This window comes from Lynx canadensis, chromosome D3 (assembly GCF_007474595.2).
Source record: "Lynx canadensis isolate LIC74 chromosome D3, mLynCan4.pri.v2, whole genome shotgun sequence".
Classification (NCBI taxonomy): Eukaryota; Metazoa; Chordata; class Mammalia; order Carnivora; family Felidae; genus Lynx; species Lynx canadensis.
Window position 1 is genome coordinate 74,940,931 of NC_044314.2, and position 18,046 is coordinate 74,958,976.

Sequence of the window (18,046 nt, forward strand, 5' to 3'; positions counted from 1 at the left end):
ATCTCCATGGCTCTCGCTCAGAGGCAGGGAGGCTGCGACCTCTTCTAGTCTCATCTCGGGGACCAGAGGAAGGGAGAGGCTGCAGGCACCAGGCTCTGCCTGCAGCCTGTGAGAGCAGTACCCATGCCCCACTGCAGCAATAGCCCTGGGGCCAACACAAAGCAGACTGGTGCTACCCCAGTGCTCTGCAACACTTCCTGGGAAAGAAAATTACCACCTAGGGATGCCTGGGTGCCTCAGTTGGTTAAGTGTTCAACTCTTGGTTTTGGCTCAGGTCACGATCTCACAGTTCATGAGTTTGAGCCCCATATAAGGCTTTGTGTTGACAGCGTGGAGCCTGCTTGGGACTCTTTTCTCCTCCTCTCTCTCTCTCTCTCTCTGCCCTTCCCCAGCTTGCTCTGTCTCTCTCAAAATAAATAAATAAGCTTAAAAAAAAAAAAAAAAAAAGAAAAGAAAGAAAATTACCGCCTAAGAATCATGAGACCATCAACGGGGGGGCACCTGGGTGGCTCAGTCAGTTGAGCATCTGACTCTTGATTTCGGCTCAGGCCATGATCCCAGGTCATGAGATCAAGCCCCGCATAGGGCTCCACACTGAGCATGGAGTCTGCTTAAGATTCTCTCTCTCTCTCTCTCTCTCTCTCTCTCTCTCTCTCTCTCCCCCTCTGCCCCTCTCCCATGCTAGCACTCTTTCTCTCTAAAAATAAATAAAATGAAAAAGAAAAGAGACCATCAATGAGTGAGATATGATAGAAAGAACCACAGTGTAGGACCAGAACACAGCACAAGCCAAGTGGCTCCATCATACCCCTCCAAAATTAGATTCTGTAGCAGATCTAAGTATAAGGCAAACACTTCAGTGGAGTCTTGTTATGACTGCTCTGTAACTACGTGGCCTTAACCAAGTCACTAGCCTTCTGCCCACCCAGCTCTGCCACTGAAGGTCATACAGCCACCTACTGAGACAGGAAGGGCAACTGTGAAGAGCCCCATCTAAACTGACACCTAGCACCACATAGATCCCCACCAAGAGGCCAACACCCTCCCTGCCCCACATAAAGCACATGCTACCAGAGTTCCTGTCTTTTGTAGCTGTGCCAGTCAGAACACTTCAGACAGAACAGGAGGGATGGCCACTGAGGATCCAGCATGTTCCAGAGCTCTGCCAGACACCCTCACACCTCCTCTCCATCCAAGAGCGAGACGTGCACCCTCTGCTGTGGCACCTCATTCACCCCATGGCCAGGGTCCCTGGCCCAGGGCCAGCCCATAAGAGGGACTAAGGAGATATCAGTTCATACAATACTGCCATACACGAGGAATGGTCAGCCCAATTACAACCAAAACCACAGCAGAAACATCAAGTTCCTCCCTCAGGACACACAGAAGGTTCTGGCTCCAAAGCCACTGCCCTTGCCTGAGAATGGACAATAAGGGAAAGCACTGGTTTTCCTAAAACAGACACCTTTGGCAAGTTTGCAGGCAGAAGCTGAAGAACACAGCAGCTTATATAGCTATTAACACATGCCCTACGGCTCATCTGATCAGACACAAGAAACCCAAACATAGCTCTAGCAACCAAGGAAGGGGCTGTGTCCCCATGACATACTTCATAGTAGGAAACTGCCTTGCCAGCGATGGAAAAAAAAACAGGAGGCATAGGGCAGCGCTGCGAGGCAGTGTTCACCCTGGACAACAATGCAAAACCTCCTTCCTTCCCTGTCTGCTGAGACACCTGCATGCCTAGTGGATTTCCATCTCTCCTGCCACCACCTTACATTCTGGGAAGATGGCCTGGCAGCCCAGTTTCAGGCCCTGCGATACCTGGGCCAATGGCTTCGACTGGATCCGAATGGAGTTCAACCACAGAGGCTGTGAGCTATGCAGGAGAAAGAACAAGCAAAGGGAAGAGGTGTGCAGGGAGTCAACCTGTGTCTCCTGTCTGTCGCCCACTCTCTGCCCTTCCTGCCCCTTCCTAGGGGAGCCACAAGTTCCCTCCTCTAGGGGAGCTCTACAAATGAAACCCTCAAGTGCCAATGGCAGAAAAGGAATTCTGACTTCTCCTCATATTTACTTCCTGGAAAACCTCTATTCTGCTAAATCCCACTGGGCATCACTGATGGAGGATTAGAGACAGAATCCCAAGGTCCGTGCTCCACCCACCCCAGTGAGTCCCAGTAGAGGATAATAGTCGGTGCTCCTCGTACTGCCAGGATCCATTTCCCAGCCTGCTCAGCCCTGCGGCCACTGCAGTAATAACAGAAGGGAGGGAGGGGCCCTTGCGCAGGGCAGTCACCAAGAAATAGGGCTGCATGGCATGGGAAGAGCTCAACATGGTGCTGAGTGAAAAGGAAGCTCGATGCCATACACAGCATGACAGCATTTAGGCTAGAGGAAAGAACAGATAAATCATGGCATTCTTTCTAGGAGTACATGTATACATAAATAACCGTATTTTTTTTTTTTTTAAGTCTGGAAAGATAAACTATAGGTTGCTCTGAAGCAGGAGTGAAATGAGGGGGTGGGACAAAAAGGTTTTAGCTTTGTCTTTACTATTGCCAATTGTTTTAAAGAAGGTGTTTCTTCGTATAATTGAAGAGGGGTTTCTATAAGTGTTAAACAAGGGTCATGCTGCTCTTCTCTCCCCCGTTTTCTTCCAGGGTTTGGCCCAGTCACAGAACCCGACACCTGTCTCTGATCAGCTGGTTAGCAGGGTCCCTCGTGGCCACGCTGCCCTTCCCTCCACCTGTGTCCTCTGCCACTGGTGCCAGGCCTATCCCCTGGATGCTGCATGTAAACCACCCAGGGACCCTGTTAAAGTGCAGCTTTTGACTATGAGTCCCTGATGCAGCCTTTTAACAGCTCCCCACCCCCTCCAACCCCCCCGAAAGAGGTTCTGATCCCCAGTCAGGTGTGGAAGCTACTGTCCTTGCTGACCTACTTGAGCAGAGAAAGAGAGGGAAAAACCTTAGGGCCAAGGTGCCCAGAGTCTGGAACCCTGAGACAACTGTCCTGGGCTCAGGGGGCAGTGACACCCAGAGCTCATGGGAAGGAGGTGAGGTCACTGGCATTCCTGAACAGTAGCCCCAGATGGTGCTTCCAGCTTACCCTCGTCAAGTGTGGGTGCTGTGCAGAGACTGGGAAATGTGTGGAAACAGAAGGGTAGCCTTTTTAAGGCTTTCCCAAAGTGTATCGCACAGCACACCGATGTCCAGCAGGACTTTGTGTGAGAAATCCGAGGCCCCCATGGCTGTCGACACAGGGTGACAACAGTCATCACAGCAGGGGAACATTCAGATGAGCCTGTGCTCTTATAGCACATCCACCCAGCATTTTCACTAAGGTCCATCCCTGCCAGCTCACTTCATTAGTTTTGTAGTCTGTCTCTTGCTGATTTTCACATCAAGTCTGATGGTATAATGCACACCTATTGCAAAGTTAAACTGCAAATTTTGCAAAAGAGGTGGGACTTTGCAAAAGATGCGGGATTTCATGAAGCTGATGAAAGTAATGTGGGCAAAGCCTTTGCACATGAGCACCAGGCACAATTAACATGGATGACAACTGCCCAAAGGGAGGACTGCTGGTCAAGGAAGAGACCGCAACACACGCTTCTAAGGCACAAAGATGTCAGAGAATCCTGGGAGAGGGAAATAGCTCTCAAGTATTTCTGCAAAAGTAGTTGTCGAAATTTAGGCTGCCAAGGTGAAGGAGCGTCATAGCGTGCTATCATAAACTATTAGAAGATTAAGCTCCCCTCAAACCAACCAAACTCAATCATTCTTGGTTCGTTTGAAGAATTAATACATCCTTGTGATCACCAAAGCCCTAGTAACATAAGACTTAGGAGTTATTTTCATTATTATTTAATTACTAAGATAAAGTCCCAATCACACCTTTACCAGGGTAACTGAGCCCCACCGTAAGTGGATTCACATCGTGACCCTTTGCTAGTGCTGACAGCAGCCCCTCCCCTTCTTCTCTGTGCTGTTGGGTAGGGATGTCACCCACATACAAAAGGGGTGACATTTATGTCATTATTACATTCTCATTTATGCTTTTTAAGTTTACTTATTTATTTTGAGAGAGAGAGGGAGAGAGAGAATAACCAGGGGAGGGACAGAGAGAGAGGGGGACAGAGGATCCGAAGCAGGCTCTGAGCTGACAGCAGACAGCCCAATGCAGGGCTTGAACTCACAAACTATGAGATCATGACCTGAGCTGAAGTCGGATGCTCAACCAATTGAGCCACCCAGGCACCCTTCATTTATGCTTTTCCATACCAATTGAATTTTTAACACCAAGGACACCTCACTTTCATATAAAATCAGTAAAAGCAACAAAGAGCTGTTACCTCTTTGAAGTACAAGGCTAGGACTTCCCCTACTTAGCACAATGCTAGGAGGCCAGGGTCACTGTGAGGCCAAGCATTCTGGGAGCCTGCCGCTGAAGAGTGGCAGGTGTCGGAATGGGGGGCTGGGTATGACAACAGAGGTCCACTCTCGAGGACACAGAGGCTATCAGAGGACAGCAGTGGCACAGCTGTAGCTGAAAGCCTCAGTTGAAAACCTTCTCTCACTGGGTTCCCTCAACAACCCAATAGCAGCATGAAGAAGGTCATCATCTCATTTGGGTTTTGACCACATTTGATCACTAGAAGAAACAGGCCCCTTCCACACTCTGCTCTCCTAGGAAACCCTTCTGGATTGTCATCTTACTGCCACACCAGCCTCAAAAATGTCATGTGGCTCCTTCATTTCCAATTCAAGGAGCCAAGGCCCACAGGCCAGACACCCAGCAACCTGCACTAGGGGAGTCCCCTACCAAGATGGACTTCAAAATTCCCAAGAAGTTCCTTTGAAGGGAACAAGGAAGGGGCACGTTGGTAGCTCAGTCAGTTAAGGTCTGACTCGAACTCAGCTCAGGTCTTGATCTCAGGGCCCCACACGGGGCTCCACACTGGGCATGAAGCCTACTTAAAGAATAAATAAAATGAAGTAAAATAAAACATGAAGGGAACCGGAAATAGACAGCTACTTCTGGTGGCCAACACCCCTTCCCTGCCTCTCAACTGCTGGAAAACTGATGGCTGACCAGCCAGATCATAAGAACCTGGCCTTGAATTCACCAATGCCAGACTGGGTGTCTAAAGACCAGGGACTAAGCTGTCACTGACCACAGTATGGCTTCAGTTTCACGAGAAGGATCATCCATGAGGTCCCAGCATGGTTGTGAGGACAAGTGCAAAAAACAGATAGGACAGAACTTGGCCACCTGAGGGCACTTGGGTGGGATGGCAGCCCTTCTGCAGAGCCCCTCCTCACCTGCTGTACGAGCTCAGGGGGCAGCTCAGCTCTCCACTGCTTCAGCTGGCGCGAGGCAAAGGAGTGCAAGGCATAGGACATGGTGCCATACTCGATCCACAGGGACAGGTTGGAGCTGTCGATCTCCAGGGCCCGCCGGAAACAGTTCAAGACAGGTGTGGCGTGCTTCCAGATGGGACCATCACTCTTCAGCTCATTGGAGTTCAGTTTGTCCTGAATGCGACTGGCCCGGGCCAGGGCCATGCCTGCCCAGGAATCAAACCTGCAGTCATGACAAAAGCACCAGTAAACACACAGCTGCCCTTACAGCACTGCAGACATGGTAGCCTGGGCAAGGCACCCAGGCCCCAGGGGAGTGGTCCCAGGCCATGACCCAGAGCCCAGCTCCACCACTCATAGACTCCATGTTTCTAAGCTATGAAATATGGCTAAGAAAACCCATATCAAGAAAGCTGAGCTGCTGGGACACCACAAGACATGTATTTTAGGTCATTCAGCATCCCGCAGGTACTCAGTAAGTGCTCTAAGAGAATCCCCATGGACTCGAGCCCAAATTATGCTAACATGGTGAGCTCTTGGACTCTGCTCCCCTTTGCTTCCCTGCTTGGAGGGGTTACCCAAAGAATGTCTCTGATGGAAAGGAAAAGGGGTGCTTTACAAGGCATGGCCCATCCAAGGTGACAGGGAGGCTCTCATCCAGCTGCCACCTCACCTAACCCCACACTGGTAGCACCTGCCATCAACACACTCACTGACCAAAAGCACGGGGCAGCCAAGACCCTGAAAACACTGCCATGTAGTTGCTACATGGTTCTTCCTCTGGGACCTTGACCACATCCTGCCTGTCCACCTCAGTTCCCAGAAGCAATATGGAGAGCAAGGGGACCACAGGATGGCTGAGAGCCTACAGTTCTGAGATCACCTGAAAGAAAGTGGTGGGGAAAATGTAAAAGGCTGTGATGATGACGAAGGCCAAGACAACTTCTGGGCACTTGGGAGAGTGGAATTTCCTGAGTGCAAGTACAGACAACAGAATAGACAGCAATCACATAACAGATGCTACCTTCTACATGCTGACAATTCTTGACCTACTGCTGTACTAACTTTAAAACTGGCCAACTAGCTTTCTGGACTATTTTTGACAGTCCTCCAGGTGTGGTAAGAGCAGAGCAGACTTGTGAAGCTCATACGTGCTTCTGCCATACTCCCAAAGATGAAAAAGTATGAGCAAAGGAGCAGTAAAGAGGCCTGAAGGCTTAAGTGATGATGGGGGATAGCAAAAATGAAGGCTTCAGCCCCTGTGTGAAGGCCCTGAGTGTACCCTTTCCTCCTCAGGGCCTGGGATCCGGGGCTCTGCTCAGGTCACCCTGGGGGCGGAAGCATAGGGGTAGGTGTCAAGCTCCCCTCCAGATGGTGGGGAACCCTGTCAGGGACTTACCACCAGGGCCAGCTCCTTCCACACTGAGGGTTTCCCCCTCTTAATTCCTCCCAGAATGCCTTCGGCAACCCCCTTTGCCCTTGCCTTGAGGGAAGGGACCAAATCACGGTGTGTGCCCATATACCTGCATGAGTACCAAAATGGAAACCACTAACCACAAATAGAAGTGACCAAGAACACAAACACCTCATCACAAAAACTCAAAATGCTTCTCTGTGTGTCACCAAAAACCAAGTCCTGACACGGGTTCTTGATTCTAGCAGAGCAGCGCACAACCCACACTCGGGGAGTGCTGACCCACAAGGACAGCAGGGAGCCCAAGGGCCAGTGATGCCACGAACTCAGGAGGAAGAAGCATCCAGAGCCTGTGCGCTGGGCTGGTACTCACGTAGGGCAGGCCTGCTCCCAGCACTGGGCTCAGAGTTGTTTGGCAGAGGGATGAGCTGTATTGGGACCTATTCCCATCTTGCCCCAGAGAATGCCACTCTACAAAACCCCTGGCCAAGGTGGCCCAATCCCAGCTGAGCAAGAGCAGATGGAACGGTGGACGGGTCAAGAAAAGCTGTCGCCAGCATTCTCGCAGACTTGCTCTTCCTGCAGGGACCACCAACAAACACTGTGGCTGGGACACACCACCACACACCCAGCTGTCTGCCATGGGCTTCACCTGTGTCTAGCAGGCTCTGAAAATGTAAAGAAAAGGCCAGCATCCAAACTTCCATCTTAGCCAGCACAGAAGATGAGACTGAGCCCAAGTCTTCCCTGACACCTGCTCGTGAGGGCCAGAATGAAGGAGGGTCAGGACTAGGCCACCAAGTTCCTCCTGGCCCTGGGGCCAGTCCTCACAGGGCACCCCACCTCTACGGCACGGCTGCCAGCAGGCCAAGCCTGACAGATTGACACCCTCTGAACCGGTGCATGTACAAGTTGGAAGGAGGCCCAAATGAGCTGTCACGAACCTTGTCTTGTAACCCAAAGGGCTGCTGGGTGAGAGGTGTCACGCCAGGCTCTCACCTCTCCACAGGCAGGCTGGTCTTATCACCCTCACTTTTCAGACATGGAGGCAGCAGTGCAAAGGAGGTGACTCCTCACTGCCTAGAGCAGGAGCACTCAGCCAGCCTGAGCATGGATCTCCCCTACCAAACTGGTCCACAGTGACCCCAGAGAGGACATCCAGGGCCACCAATACATGGCTCCCTGCCTGAAGGAAATCATACGCTGAGCAACAAGGGGGCTGGGAGAACCTTTCCCACAAGCTACAGAAGTTGTGTAAACTGGTTTCTCTACTCAGATCCCAGCCCTTCTCCCCCGGGCCAGGTGGGTCCTGACAAGATGGAGCTCTGCGTTTTCCCCTGAGGATGGGCAGCCTCTGCGGCCTGGCCCCTGAGTACTTTACCTACAGATACTACTCTGGACCTTCAGATACAAAGCTTATCTCGACCCAAGGCTTACCTCCTAGGTGTGGAGGCCATGAGAAAATGTTCCCTCTCAATCAAATGAATCAGACTTTATGAGCTTAGCAGAGCCCTTTCAGGATGAACAGGCCAACCATTACAATTTAAGAAAAAGCCACCCGGGCTCAGCGGGAAGAAAGCATGAGCCTCACATACAATAGGCTCTCCTACTTTTACTGTCATGACAATTGCTACTGCCAACACTTGCATCAGAGCAAGGAAAGAGAACTCCTAGCTTAAGTATTTCTATTACCTTCTCCTTTCCCCAAAATAAGGAAACAACCATTAGCTAAAGACACATAGTACACATCAGCCCACTTCCCAGGGCCAGGAGCCAGGAAAGGAGGCAGCACTCAACCAGGAGGATGGAACCAGATGGCACCCCGTTGCCCTGCTGGCCTGGATCCAGATGGAAACCTCATACCTTCTCTGAGGCCAGTGCTCATCCCAGGTATCTTCTGGAAGGAAGCCTTCTCCACTGCTCCTCTTTTTATGAAGAACCTGTCTCTTGCCTTTCCTAATAACTGCAGAGTGCTAACCATACTTTCTCATTCCTTTTCCCCTAATCTCTTTGCTATGGCAGGGAAACCCCAACCTGGCCCAGGAAAGGGTTTGCTGAGCTGGCGTCACCCCAACCCTCCCTGCTTGGCCGTATGCCCACGTCACTGACCTGTTGGGGCAGATGCAGATGTCATGCATGTAGAACTTGATAGCCTTAGACTGCTCCTTGTTTTTGAAATGGTAATCAGCCAGGAGGTAGTAGAGCTCATTCACCACCGGAGGGGAGGGGTCGGCCCCTTCTGGAAGGCAGGGCACCTGGCAGGTGAGGGAGCAGGATAAGGGGAGATGGAGTCAGGGTCTCAGATGTGACCAGTAACGCTGCAAACCCAGGACCATTCACATTAGCACAGGACAGACACTAGGCTTCTCATGGACCTGACTTCTGGTATAGAGCAAGGAAAGCAGACAAGGTGCAGAAGCAGCAGTGCCGGAGGGAAAAATGATGGGACACAGCTCCACCATGCTCAGTTCCTACCTCGGCCGAGGTGCCCTCAATGTAGGCAGAGACTTTGTCCAGGTTCAGGGCCGGCCTTTCTGTGCGGGGCACAATGGTGGCGATCCTCTTCAGAAGGTTGGCCAAGTCAGCAGACACAGTGCTGGTCTTGTAGCTGTCAAATTCAGGAAGGGTCTTGGGCTTAAAATACTCAAACATAAACAGAGCGTCCTCCCATATAAGGTCCACCTTGAGAAAAGACAGAAAGCAGATCATAGTACAGTCAGGGTAAAGCAGAAAGGGAAAGGTTCTTCCATGGAAATAATGCAGACAAGGTTACAATATGTTAGAGTGTAGAAAAAGTCCCATATACTTTTAAAAATCTGCATACTCACTCTAATTCCCAAACCCAAATGTCTGAAGAGCAAAAAAATGAAGTGGCATAAGCCCGGCCTTTACAAAGACAAATGTTGGAAACTGAGGGCCACACTCTGTTGAGTCCACATGGCTGAGCCAGAGGGTAGGTTCAATCACGAGTGGGCACTGTGGCCAGGCCACTGACCCTCTCCGTGAGCTTCAGCTGCCCCACTGCTTGCTCTGGACCAGGGTGGGTCTGCATTCTACATGGGACCACAGTGGGGGCCCTGCCCAAGGAGCTTACATTCAGGGAATGGAATTGGTAAGAATAAATGACAGTACTGACAAGCCATGAGTGCTTGAAACCCAAACAACAAAAACAAATGAAAACCTCTAAGGAATTATTCATATTATCCGACTGGAAAAGGAAATCCTTTGAAAATTGCCACGCTGCACTTTTGAATGATTGGTCAACATTTACGAAGCTAGTTTTTGCAAGGAAAACCCTTTTCCTATGATCAGACTACATCTGACCATGCTCTCACTCTCCTGGTGCAACTAACCACAAGAGGTGTGTGTCTGATGTCCTCCAGGAGTGCTCACACCCCTGCTTCTCTGAGCCCCACTCCCCTGGGCAGGGGCGGGGACACCCTCACCTGCTGGGCTGAGTGCTCCTCCAGGTACCTGGCCTTGCTCTTCTTGCTAGGGAAGCTGTACAGGCAGTAGAAGCACTGTTCCAAGGCGGTCTCCAGCTCCTCCTTGTAGGGGTGCGTGTCTTCAGAGGTGGATGCAGCAAGTTCCTTCTGGAGAACGCGTACCTGTGGTAGGCAGGAAGAGACGCCTGAGGAGAAGGCGCCAGTTCTCCAGCTTCCCTGGCACAGTGCCAGCTTCCCTGGCACAGTGGAACCCCAGGGAGACCACCACGCTATCAAGTCTGTTAACCTGAGGAGGCCGTGTCTCTTGGGCCTGTTTCCTAAAAGGGCCTGTTACCCCCACAGGAGCCATTCTAGGCCCAGATCTGACAAGTGACCAGAAGGGCATGCTTGCCAAACTGCCTTCCTTCTAGCGCATCCAGTCAGTATCTACCAGCTGCTAGGAGATATTATATGCCCTCTGGTAAGTTCTCTACCCACTTATTTGGCCATTCATTTGCTCCCCAAATATTTACCAAGCACCTCGTTATGTTAGGCACAATGTGACACAGTCTCTGCTTTTAAGAAGCTCAGATGGAGGGGCAGTAAATTAAACAGGTGGTTATAATGCAAATGGTAAATCCCATTAGGACTGAGGGAGTCTCTCTCAGACAAAACATCAATAAGGATTCCAGAGGATGTAAACAACACAGTCAACAAGTGATGCATCTATGAAGATTAGATTCAATGGCTATTGTTATGCCCAACTGTTACCAGATACACATTCTTTTCAAGCATCCATGAGCTTTTTTCCAAAACTAGACAAAAAGCACATCTCAACAAATACTAAAGACAAAATATAATACACACCACATCCTCAGAACATAAGTCAGTAAAATGAGAAATCAGTACATAAAGGTAGCAAATACCACAGGTCAAAACATGGCATGCAGCTAAAAATGTACTTGGGGAAAACTTATAACCTTCAGCACTTGTACAAAAAAGAGTGAACACTGCCACTGAGTGGCCATCTAAACACAGTGTAGTTTCAGGTTGATAAGCACATGGCTTTTCCCATAGGCTTCACACATAAACTTATATCTTATATCTTATATAAAAGGAAGAAGTTACTTGAAGGGCACTTTATACACCGGGCCATTCAAACAATTCACCAAATGTCTTTTCACATAAGCTTTTATATGTAAGTTTGTAAACACATCTTAATGCTAGGAAGATGTCACTGAATGACCTTATACCTGATGTTAACCCCATGGCTTTTCCCAATGCTTCTGCACTTAATTTAGAAACATTAATACCTTAATGATAGCAAGATGTGAAAAAAAAAAAAAGAGTGAACACTGAAATAAGCTTTCACCGCAATAAGTTAGAAAAAGCACAAAGTAAATCCAAAGAAATGATACAGATGTGTGTATGTTTATTTCCGTATTTCTATATTGTGCTATACACTATATAGTTGCATGGGTTTTTAAACTTTACATATAAAATATCATGTAATACATAACCCTTAGCACGTTGCTCTTATTCATTTCACTGAGCTATATTCACATTGATACAAATAAATCTGGTTCATTCATTTGCACTGCTCTAAGCAGTTAAACTAATTAAAATGAATGAATGGACCAGACTTATTTGTGTCAATGTGAATATAGCTCAGTGAACTGAAATGAATCTTATTGTACGGGGATATCAAATTTTCAAACTTTTTAGTATGGAAAATTCCAAACATATATTAAACTAGAAATGATAGTATAGTGAGCCCACATATGGAGCACTGATTAATAAGTCTGATTACTAAGCACTGATTACTAATAAGCACTGATTACTAAGTCTGTGCATAGCCAGTCCCTCACCCAACTGTCCCCAATCCACCCCACATCATTTGGAAACAAATCTTAGACATTACATCACTTTGTCTGTAAATATTTGTTACCATATTTTTTTTTTTTTACCTTTTCTAATGATAGCATTAAGGGTGTTTATCCTTTTTTGTATATGTGTTATAAACAGCATTATGGTTAACATCTACCAACATGCTATTCTTTATATGCATGTGAAAGTTTCTTTTTCTTTAGTGTGGATTCCTATAAAAGGAATTACCAGGTCACAGGGTTTGCACATTTGCAACTTTAAAAACTGTATTTTCAAATTGTTTGCCAAAACAGTTGAACTAATTAATTGTATACTTTAAAAAAATTTTTTTTAATGTTTATTTTTTTGACAGAGAGAGACAAAGCATGAGCAGGGGAGGGGCAGAGAGAGAGGGAGACACAGAATCTGAACCAGGCTCCAGGCTCTGAGACGTCAGCACAGAGCCTGATGTGGGGCCCGAACTCATGAACTGCAAGACCATGACCTGAGCCGAAGTCTGACACTGAACCAACTGAACCACCCAAGCGCCCCACTAATTTTATACTTCTGATGGCAGGATGGAAATTCCTACACAGCCCCATCAGCCCTAGGTACCACAGACAAATGTTGATGACTGTCTGAAAGGACAAAATGGTATTCCATTGCTTTTAATTCCTTTTTAATAAAGAATTTATGGTTGTTAGTGAGGTTGAGCGTCTTTTCATGTTTATTGGCCTTTAAGGTTTCCTCTCTAGTGATCTGTTCATATAATTTCCTCATTTTTCTCTTGGACTTTTTTCTTTTTCTATGGATTTGTAGAGTTTTTTAAATACCCTGAATTCCAGTCTTTTGTCTGATATGTATGTTTCACCAGTTTCACACACACGTGTGTGTCTGTGTGTGTGTGTGTAGTTCTATCACTATGCTATTTTATGTGGAACTTTGTGTATAGTGTTTGTTTTACAGAATTTTAAAATTTTAATGTCAGATTTATTAGTCCTTTCCTTTATGGTTTATGGGGGTGAGGGAAGGACGGTGAGGAAGAGTATACTATCCTTCCTGTAACTTTTTATTTCTATTAGAAGACAGGATTGAAGCAAATACAGCAGATGGTTAATGTGTACACAATCTGGGTGGTAGTACCAGGACATAGTGTAACAGGGACAGTCTGGAAGTTAGTAAAGGCTCTATAGAAAAGGGGCCATTTGAGTTGAGTGTGGATGAATGGATAAGAATTCAGCAACCTGAATATAACATATGAAAAGAAATACTAACTCAAGAAAAGATGAGATCCAAGAGGATTTCTCCCTCAGAGAATACTTCTACTCCATCCAAGAAGAAAAAATCCACACAAAAGATCTCCCCATGTCAGTCACAAAGCACTCCCAAGACACAATCCTTTATCTGAAGACCACTAACCTGGGGCAATGGGAAGAGCCAGCAATAAAGTATTCACCTTCGTAACGCCCACAGCACCCAGAATGGTGAATGCTCAGCAACCATTTGTAGATCAATGAATGAATAACTTTATGTTTGTTCATTTATTTATTCAAGAAACATCAACTGGACAGTAATCTATGTCAGCCACTGCTCACGGCTAAAGATGCTTCAGGCAGCAAGACTAAAAAGGTCTCTGATCTCAGGAACACACCAGCTAGCAGAGAGGCACGTGACACAGAAACAAATAGCAGGGCTGCTCAGCAGTCATGAGGACAGAGTGGCAGGACCAGGGAAGACCTCTTTTAGAAGGTGTCCTCTGAGCTGAGACCAACATGGCAGGAAGGAAAGGGCAAGCCAGACATGTAGACCCCGGGACAGAGTATGACAAACAGAGGGCATGAGGTGGTCAGGACCTGAGCAGAGAGAGAGAGCACTCAATAAGCAGAGGCCGAGTCCACAAAAGTGAAGTTGCTGCAGGAGCTGGAAGAAAGTAAAGGCTAGGCCTCGGGTAGGAAAATCAGGAGCTATGAAATGAAACATGGCGGTACTCCTATCACGTCCACTCCCTCAGATTCACTTAGCAGATCCTGGCAGCTAGAATTCATACTCTGCCAAAAAAGATACAGACTAAGGAAAATCCAGAGTATGGTCATCCCATCATCGCCCCTGCTGCCTACCCAGAAGGCACCTCAGCACCACTTCTGTCGGGTACCAGCTTGCAAAGGGGCTGACTCATTCTTGACTCTCCCCCAAGCAGCGTAAGGGGAACTGCTTTGTAGTGGTGACCCTGTGGAAGTAGAACAGTGACCCCACACTCTCTCATTGGAGAGGGAAGGCAGAAAAAGGAAGTTGCCAATTCCTGAGCAGCAATACAGTCTAAGCTTGGCACAATTCTTCCAAAAATGGTCCTGAAGTGTGGCGCTGACCCAGGGTGAGCACCCGGGAGGCCCTCAGAACTCACAGGGTAGAGCAGACACTCAGGCATCTACAGCTGGGGCTCCTGCCAAGTCTCCACCTCCTCAGCACAAGTGCTCTGCAAACTGTCAAGCCCTACACACACATGAGCTCTATATGTATTCTCAGTCTCGTTCATTCATTCAATCCATTACTTATTAAACACCTACTATGGGCTAGATATGCTGTGCTAAGGTACTGGGATCCAGCAGTGAACAAAAGTAACAAAAATCCCTACCTTCAGGGAAGTTACATTTTAATGGAGAAGAGACGCACAATAAACATAACAGATAAATAAATTATATGGCATGCTAGAAGATGGTATGAGCCATGGGGAAAGCACAGGAGGAAGACCAGGACTGGGGAGGCAGGAGCTGCACTTGTAGAGAGGATATGCTCACTGAAAAGGTATACGGCAGAGGTCAGCAAACCTTCTCCTGAAGGGCTATGTAGTAAATATTTTAGGTTTCACATACCACACAGACTGTATCAGAGCTCCTCATCCCTGCCCCTGTATTGCCAAAGCAGCCATAGTTAACATGTAAATGAATGGTTGTGGCTATGTTCCACTAAAACATTTATTAATAGACACTGCTGGGAGCCTGGCTGACTCAGTTGGTTAAGCGTCCGACTTCGGCTCAGGTCATGATCTCGCGGTTCGTGAGTTAGAGCCTCGTGTCGGACTCTGCACTGACAGCTCAGAGCCTGGAGCCTGCTTCAGATTCCGTGCCTCACTCTCTCTCTCTGCCCCTCCCCAGCTTGTGCTCTCTCTCTCTCAAAAATAAAGACATTAAAGAAAAAAAAATTTTTTTAAACAGACACTGCAGGCTGGGTTAGGTGCCCCTCTCATGCTCTGTAACCTGTCTGCACTGCGTGGCCTCACACTCAGCAGTGAGGTTTGGGGACAGGAATCATGCTGCTTATCCCCAGTAAGCCCAGTCAATCACAGCTGCTAGTAAGAGACAGCTATCTGCAGTCACTAAATACTTATTTACTAAATAGCTATTGATGCAGCAACTACTACCTTTCGTGAGTGGTGCTGGGCAAACAGGATTCATTGGAAGGTGGTGGTGAATGCAGTTATTGCCTCTAAATTACTATGAAGGGCCTGGCCCTATGCCTGACACACACAAAACAGATGCAGTCACGATTAGTGGTTCTAAATCCACTTGTAGGTCAAGGCCAGGTCCAGAAGCCGTGAACCTCAGGTGCATAAGGGAACCAAGTTCAGACTTTCTGGCAATTCTGAGTAGTCACATATGAATCAAAGAAGAGCAGTGGGCCCCAGTACAGAGGGAGGCCAAGCAAGCCTCAGGACGCCAAACCATCCCTCCCGCCCCACCAGCCCTGGCCAAGAGGGCAACGCTTACATAGAATCGCAGCAGAGCCCCATCGGAATTGCAGCACCAGGACCTTCTCCCCAAATACTCGTGGGCAGTGTTGAGCAGCATGAGGGAGGATGGGAGCATGGGCGTCTCAGCCATCACTAGGGAAAGACCAGACCGACAGAATTAGTGTGGGGACACTTGTGGGACTTGCAAAGCTCAGTCTCTCCTTTGTGGGCTTTTCTGTCTTTACCAAAGTGGCCACAGATTTTTCTTTCTTTCATTTTTTATCTTTTTGTCTTCCTAAGTAAGTTAATGACTTGATTGGCCTTACAAAAGCAATACATACTTTTCAAAAATCAATTCAGGAGCACCTGAGTGGCTCAGTCAGTCAAGCATCCAACTCTTGACTTCAGCTGAGATCATGATCTCGGTTCGTGAGATAGAGCCTCGTGTGGGGCTCCACCTTGGGATTCTCTATCTCCCTCTCTCTCTCTGCCCCTGACCTGCTCACATACTCTCTCTCTCAGAATAAATAAATACACTTAAAAAGAAATCCAAATCATACAAGAAGACATAAGGAATGCCTTATCCACCTCCAAATAAACACGCTGATGTTCGGTGAACATCCCTGGAAGCAGCTTTCTGGACATATAGTAAACATTTTGAAAGAGAGAAATAACTTTTAATAATGAAACCCGGGGCGCCTGGGTGGCTCAGTCAGTTAAGTGTCCAACTTCGGCTCAGGCCATGATCTCACAGTTCGTGGGTTTGTGCCTCACATCGGGCTCTGTTCTGACAGCTCAGAGCCTGGAGCCCGTTTCAGATTCTGTGTCTCCTCTCTCTCTCTGCCCCTCCCTGTTCATGTTCTGTCTCTGTCTCAAAAATAAAAAGTAAACAGTAAAAAAAATTAAAAAAAATAAAAATAATGAAACCCATACTATATATACCATTTCTTCAAGATTCCTATTCTAAGGTCTTTTGGAATATTACAGATGAAAAAAAAGAATGACTACCTTTCAGTTAAGTGTAGGTTCACCACTAGAATGATTACTAGCTCCTTAAAGATCCTTCAGTGCTTCTGAAACTCTGGACTATAACCCACTAGTGGGCTTGTAACTAGCATTTTTAAAGAGGATTAAGGATAGAACACAAAACAGAAAATACCAGTGCATCTCACGCCCAGTAGAATAAGAATTCTTTCATGAAATTTATGTCATACTTTTTACTATTGGCCAGTCCCTGTCAAAAAGGTATGAAAGGCATGGATTTAAAAATAAAAAGGGGCACCTGAGTGGCTCAGTCAGTTGAGTGTCCAACTCTTGACTTCAGCTGGGGTCATGATCCCATGGTCATGAGATGGAGCCCTGTGTCAGGCTCAGCGTGGAGCCTGCTTAAGATATTCTCCCCCACCCTGCCCCACCCTGCTCTCCGCACCACCCGTTTGCCCCCTCCTCTCCCCAGCTTGTGTGCTCTCTAAAATAAATATATAAATAAATAATTTTTAAAAATAGAGGTGCCTGGGTGGCTCAGTCAGTTAAACATTCAACTCTTGGTTTCTGCTCAAGTCATGATCTCATGCTGGTTGGTGAGTTCAAGTCCCATATCAGCCTCCATGCGGAGGCTACCTGGGATTCTATCTCCCATTCTCTGCCCCTCCCCCACTTTCTCTTTCTCTCTCCAAATAAATAAATAGACTTAAAAAAATTTTTTAATAAAAAACATAACTCAGAAAATCATGAGGAAACTAAACTATGCTAATTTTTTATGGATCTTTTAGTTTCCATTTTCAACAGCATCAAGTGATTCTATTATACAAGATGGGAGATAGCCTTGTAACACTTCCTCCTTTCTCCTCATCTCCCAATTTTGTTGTTCATATTATTTGTAGCACTTCAGGTTTGCAACATTGACACTCTGTTCTGCAACCATAATTAGCATAACTGCTTTCTCTCAATTCCAAGTTTAAATGGATTTGGTGCTCATCTCAAATCCTTGCCTGTGGCTTTTCCACTCCTGACGAATTTCATTCTGACTCATGTTGGTTTACGGACTTCATCCTCCAGTGACATCTTTAAAAGCACCCACAGGAGCTGGAATCCTGATTTATAAATGTCTGTTCCCACTATTAATTACAAACAACTTGGCTAGATGTCCTAGATCCTACCATCGTTCCTTGAGAATCATGTAGACTTTTAGACATCACCTCAACTGCTCTGAGTGCAGCTGGGGAGAAATCTGAAATGAGTCTCATGTTTT

At 47.3% G+C, this 18,046-nt stretch overlaps 1 protein-coding gene across 5 annotated transcripts in view; it reads right to left on the reverse strand.

The window, feature by feature from the left end:
• CABIN1 (calcineurin binding protein 1) overlaps positions 1–18,046 on the reverse strand; it is a 153,550-nt gene that overhangs the window by 88,471 nt on the left and 47,033 nt on the right. For all 5 annotated transcript variants that reach the window (XM_030336043.1, XM_030336046.1, XM_030336045.1 and 2 more), the window contains 5 exons: positions 15,833–15,948; positions 10,224–10,385; positions 9,253–9,459; positions 8,887–9,032; positions 5,325–5,586 (listed from right to left, as the gene is read on the reverse strand). In XM_030336043.1, coding sequence (XP_030191903.1) covers positions 5,325–5,586; positions 8,887–9,032; positions 9,253–9,459; positions 10,224–10,385; positions 15,833–15,948 — 893 coding nt within the window. The remainder of the gene's footprint in view (positions 1–5,324; positions 5,587–8,886; positions 9,033–9,252; positions 9,460–10,223; positions 10,386–15,832; positions 15,949–18,046) is intronic.